Source organism: Tupaia chinensis, unplaced genomic scaffold (assembly GCF_000334495.1).
Source record: "Tupaia chinensis unplaced genomic scaffold, TupChi_1.0 Scaffold142100_1, whole genome shotgun sequence".
In the NCBI taxonomy this organism is placed as follows: Eukaryota; Metazoa; Chordata; class Mammalia; order Scandentia; family Tupaiidae; genus Tupaia; species Tupaia belangeri.
The window spans coordinates 1,068,305-1,074,089 of NW_006201951.1; the positions used below are offsets into that span (position 1 = coordinate 1,068,305).

At 62.8% G+C, this 5,785-nt stretch overlaps 1 protein-coding gene across 1 annotated transcript in view; it reads left to right on the plus strand.

Moving 5' to 3' along the window:
- The window catches only part of LCN6 (lipocalin 6), a 6,034-nt gene extending 589 nt beyond the window's left edge, over positions 1-5,445 (plus strand). The window contains exons 2-6 of the mRNA XM_027766269.1: positions 141-290; positions 4,278-4,348; positions 4,742-4,852; positions 4,973-5,074; positions 5,216-5,445. Coding sequence (XP_027622070.1) covers positions 141-290; positions 4,278-4,348; positions 4,742-4,852; positions 4,973-5,074; positions 5,216-5,379 — 598 coding nt within the window. The 3' untranslated portion in view covers positions 5,380-5,445. The remainder of the gene's footprint in view (positions 1-140; positions 291-4,277; positions 4,349-4,741; positions 4,853-4,972; positions 5,075-5,215) is intronic.
- Positions 5,446-5,785: the final 340 nt, after the last annotated feature.

Sequence of the window (5,785 nt, forward strand, 5' to 3'; positions counted from 1 at the left end):
CGCTTGGGGCCCAGGCCTGGTGGCGGGGCAGACTGGACCCCAGGCAGGTAAGAGCCTCCAGGGGCCATGCTGGGCCTGTGGAAGGGGTGCCTGTGGCTCTTGGACAGGGCTGCGAGCTGGCCGGACTCTCCCCTCCCTCTCCCGGTGCAGCTCCTCGGGCCGTGGTACGTCCTCGCCGTGGCCTCCCAAGAGAAGGGCTTTGCTGTGGAGAAGGGCTGGAAGAACGTTGAGGGCGTGGTGGTGGCCCTCACCGCGGACTACCGCCTGGAGATGCGGACCTCGCGGCACAGGTGGGGCAGCGCGGCCATCCCAGGACGCCCAGGCCTTCCTCCGCCTCGGGCGCAGAGCCCAGGGAGTCTGCTCCTGGCACTGTGGCCCTGGGCGCCCCCACTCTGCACACATGCCCTTCTCCACGGTGGGGCTCTGTCCGCTGCGCATGTCTGTCCCCGAGCTGAGCTGGCCCTGTCTCTGCCCGCCCCGAAACCACCCAGCTAGACCCAGGCCAGGGCGCTCGCTCCCACCCCATGTGCCTGCCCCTCTGTGCCAGGGTCTGTCCCCCAGGACCAGGCCTGGTGACAGGGCGAGCAGGGACGCAGACCAGGGCCCTGGTATTAGCCCAGAAGCCCGTGCTGAGTGGGCCCCGCTGTGGCCGGCAGAATAAATGTCCACCTGGGACTGGGGCCCTCGAGCCCCGGCTCAGGCGAGGGTGCCTCTCGCATTTTCTGACCTCAAGGCCTTGGGGCAGGAAGCAGGACTGCACGACTCCATGTCAGTCCCCAAGGCCACGCGGCTCGGCTCTTCCCTCGGCCTCAGCCAGGCAGGGAGCGGGCGCTTCGACTCATGGCGCTCACGCTTGTCCAGGTACATGGACGCACATGGGCCCTGGCCGCGGCGCACAGCAGCTCTGCCTGCCCCTGGCACTTCACGGCCCACGCTGCCAGCCTCCTGCACGCCACTGTGTGGCCTTTCCTTTTCCTTTTTAAATTTTTTTTGGTTTTGCTTTAGGCAGGGGTGCTTGCCAGAGAGAGACAGAGTGAAAGAGACAGTGAGAGAGAAACTGAGAAATCAGCCTCCAGGGAGTAGGGCCACTCTAATCCCTTCTCCTCTAGTCTCCTCTTGGGATTTTGGGCACACACGCACACACACCCAGTGTGATTTTCAAGCAGCTGGGTCTGGGACTCAAAACACACAGCTGACCACACAGGATACAGTGCCTTAACCTCCACACCACCTGCTGGCCCTCATGGTCTTTAAACATAATTATTTATTTAATTTTAAATTCTTCTTATTATTCACATTTGACCAGAGAGAGAGAGTGAGAAAGAGGACGGGAGAGAAAGCAAGCTGTCAGGTCTGGGACTCGAACAGTGCTCAGCCGCGTGGGAGGCCGGGACCCTAACCACTACGCCACCTGCTGGCCCCTCCGTGCTCTTTTTTTTAAAGTTATTTTCAAATTTTGCCAGAGGGCTCACGTGCTTTCCGAAAGTCAGAGAGGGAAAGCGAGAAAAGCCGTGTGGACTCTGACGTCTGTGCTCCGACCAGGCCACGCTGCAGCCTCCTCCCCACCCTCCTCCGGGCTCTCGACGTGCATGCACATGTGCCTGGCGAATTGTCCCAGCTGCCGGTCCAGGGCTGGAATCAGGTGTCGGCCGTGTGGGTCCAGCCACCTTCACCACCATGCCGCCTCCTGGCCCTCTACCTGTTATATTCTCAATGTTATTCTTTTTTGCCTTTTTGTTTTCAATTTAAGAAATTGTGGCGATGAAGCCTAACATGGGCCACCTCGACCCCCCCGGGCGTGCGCCGTGGCAACACCGGCCTGCGTGCTGCCGTCCAGCTCCAGAACAGCCTTGTCGTCCCAGGGAGCGCCGGCTCCTCCCTGCCTCTGGGCCTGACCACCGCACAGCCCTCGGGGCGGCACCCTGTGCCCGGCTCACCCGTGAGGGCTGCGTGTCGTGGTGCCTTCCCTTTGAGGCCGAGTGCTGGTGCTCCTGCGGTGGGCGCGTGTGGTGCCCATGTCTGCACCTGCGGCCACTGGGAGTGCGTGGGTGTGACGGGGGAGGGAGCGTGAGGCTCTGCCAGGCCTTCGCCCGTTCTGTACTGACCTGGCAGTGACCACCTGTCTGGTTTCTCAGGTGATTGTATGTTCTTTTTACAGCTACACAATGTTCTTCTTCCTCTTCTTTTTAAATAATTGCCAGAGGGCGCACACGCTAGTGCACACGTGTGTGTGTGTGCATGGGAGACAGACCTCCAGTGGGGCTTGGTCATGCCACACTCCCCTACCACCCTCTCTGCCTCTGCCAGGGTCTTGGGCATATGCACACGTGCTCAGAGTGGTTTTCAGCCGCTGCCGCTGGGATTTGAACCGGGGTGGGCTGTGTGGGATCCGGCTCCCTGTGCTCAGGCTAAACATCTGCCCTATGGGCTGGGCCTGGGGCTCACCGTCCTGACCAGCGGCGAGTCCCAGCGTGTGCAAGTGACAGGTGTGGGCATGAGCTGGTAAGCTGGCCTGCCTCCTGGGGGTTATTCTCAGATGTGGGTCTGCAAGGCCTGAGTGTGTGTGGCCCAGCTGTGGACAGAGCTGCTCCGTGCCATCCCACAGGTGTCTGAGACACTGCTTTCTCACGTGTGCTGGCCCAGCGAGCTGCTCCTGACAAGCACGGCTGAGCCTAGGGTCACGTCACCTGCCTTTGCTGTTTCCGGGGAGCTCAGGTGCAGGTCGGGGGCCCTGACGCTCAGTTTTGGACACGACGGTGTTTCTGGCTGACTTGCAGGAAGCCCTCTAGCCCATGGCTGGAGCCCTCTAGCTGCACACAGGCAGAGTGCAGGCGGTGGTGGCCCAGTGGCAATGCAGGCCCCTGGCCCCCTCCGGGGGCCTCCGGAGGCCCTCCGCAGGCCTCGCTGAGCGAGGGGCCTGCGACCTGGGCCAGCTGTGATGAGCAGACGGTGGGATGCTTGTCTCTGTGTCTCTTTGTCTCCATGTCTTTCTTTCCCACGGAAGAAATAAATTTAGGAAAATATTAGTTACAGGAAAAGAAAGAAAGAAAGAAAGAAAAGACAAGGCAAGTTACAAATATATTCCCTAGTTTATTATTCTCAGTGTTAAGAAGTTCCTCTCTGGCCTGAAGGTGCCCAGCGGTGCACATCCACCTTCTCTTTTGGGCTTCTCGGTCTGAGTCATAGTCAGGAAGCCCTTTCTTGGCGGGGTGCTCAGAGGTGCCTCACAACCTCTGCATACCTGCAGCTTCTGCCTGGGGGAGCATGAGTCCCTGGAGGGCCACTCGACTGCCCAGCATCGCTTCATGAACTGTCTGTCTGTCCAACTGGTCCTACCCCCCCCCATCTGCTCCGGGCAGCCTGCCTGTGCTGCTCCTGTCTGGCTACGCTGCTGCCCCGTGGGCTATTCTTTTTTTTTTTTTTTGAGAGGTTTTTGCTATAGGGCGTGTACGCTTGCTGGAAAGAAGAGAGAGACGGAGAGACGGAAAGCGAGAAACCACCCCCCCCTAGGGGGGATGGCTACGCCGCAATCCCTTCTCCTCCATTCTCCTCTTGGGATCTTGGGCACGCACGCACACATGCCCGGCATGAGTTTAAGCCACCGGGTCCGGGACTCAAACCACGGTCGACTACATGGGAGTCCAGCACATAGCCATTACACCAACTGCTGGTCCCCCGTGGACTATTCTTAAAACGTTATCCCTCTGGAAGAGAGAGTGCACTAACAGGGTTGTGACGCTACAATCCCCAGCCTCCCCCAGCCCGGGAGCATAGGCACGCGTGTGCTGGGTACCCAGGTTGTGGGACATGCACTGGAACCTCCCTGCATGGGTCAGCCTCGTGGAGCGGCGTGGTGGCCCCTGGCCCCTGGCAGGCGCAGGCTGGCTCCCGCTGGCTGTCCCTCCTGGCGGTGTCCTGGTTCTCGTAGCTGCCCCCGTTTTCCTGAGTGATCCAGAGCCACTGCAGTAGGCCGGTTTTGTCCGGGCTGTGAACTGAGAGTGGGAATGTGCCCCCCGAGCCATCCGCACTGCAGCCTCATCGCCTGCCGGCCGGCCGGCCTAACCATCTGCTTTCTTTAGTACACCTGGCCTCCAGGGCCTCCCGGAGTGCTCCCAGGAGGGCTCTGTGCTCCTCAGGCTTCCGGGCCAGCGTCCCCGCAGAGGACCAAACTGGCCAGTGCCTGGGCACAGGGGGAGGATGGGCTTCCTGCTGGCCAAGCCCACTCATGGGACTCCTGCCCGTCTGGCCAGTCAGGATCTTGGCTGTTCTTACCCTAGGCCGGAGGGGTGCAGCCAGAGCATGGTGGAGCTGCGGAGGCAGAGTTCTGGATGGGTGTTCGAGAACCCCGGTGAGTGTGAGGGGACAGGCCCTGGCTGGGCCTGGGTGGGGGCAGCTTTGTCCAGGGAGGAAGGGCCCAACTGGCCAAGTTGGTGCCGGTCTTGTGGGCAAAGGAGGGCCCTGGACCGACTGGAACCAGTCCTGGCACACTTAGATGCCAGGGCCCAGCCAACGTTCTTGGGCCCTTCCGTGGGGCAGGGACCGACCAGAGGCTGTACCCCCCCCCAAGGCTGCACGAGCCAACCTTCACCTGTCTACCACGGCAGAGCCACTTGGCATGGGCGCGGGTGCGGGGGACAGAGTATAGAACCTCTCCTGGGATCGGGGTTTGAGCCCTGAACCAGGTCTCTGTCTCGGGGCCGGCTGAGGCGCCCTCCTCCCCTGAGGCGCGTTTGTTCTCCAGCCCTGGGCGTGCTGGAGTACCGGGTTCTGGGTACCAACTTCAGGGACTACGCCATCGTCTTCACCCAGCTGGAGTTCGGCGATGAAGCCTTCAACACCGTGGAGCTGTACAGTGAGTACACGGGCCGGGGCTGGGCCGCGCCCCTCCTCCAGGGTTGGCGATGGCTTCTGGGCAGGAAGCGGACCCAGGGCCACGGCCCTCCCTGGCGCTCAGAGGCCGCTCACCCCCGAGGTCGGACGGCCACAGCCAGCCAGGAGGCCATGCGACTCTTCACCAGCTGGAGCAGGGGCCTGGGCTTCCTGTCACAGCAGCAGGCCCAGCTGCAGAGGGACCGTGAGTGTGCGGGCGTGGCCACAGGGTGTGATGGGTGCATGGCCCAGGGAGTCGGGCAGGGCTGAGGGGTCTCCCGAGAGCCGCCCACCCGCCAGGGTCCCAGGCGAGGGGCCCTCAGCGCTGCTCTTACCTCCCTCCTAGTCACATGTGCACACGAGATCCTCCAGGTGGGGCTCCCTGGCCAGCCCCAGGCCAGGGGAGGACGCCTCGCCCAGACTGCTGCCCGGAGGCCCTGCTGCTCTGACGGTGGTGGAGCGCGTGGCGGGTGCCGCTCCGGGTCTCACACTTGTCTTGGTTGGCAGTGACGTTCGCAGCCCCCGTGGACATGGTGCCCAGTGGCCTGGTGGGGAACAGAGGGCTGCGCTCCGCTGCGTGGCCCAAGGCTGGGCCCTGGGCCCGGCAGCTCCCAGGGACTCTGGCCTGGGTCAGAATAAAGTGCTGCTAACAGCAGTTCCAGTGACGCCTCTGGCTGTGCTGGGGCAGGCAGGGCTCAGCACGCCTCCTTGGGGCTCAGGGAGAGGAGGGTGGAGCAGCCCCACGATGAGAGGAACGGCTTGTGACCTCAGCCCTCACAGGAGCCCCCCGGCTCAGGCTGGCTTGGGGGCAGGGGCTGGCAGGGACCCCACACGGCCCTGGGCAGGAGGGTGCTGATCTGGCCGGCCAGCTCTGGACTACGGCGGGGGGGGGGGCACGGTGCCCCCCGGCGCCGCG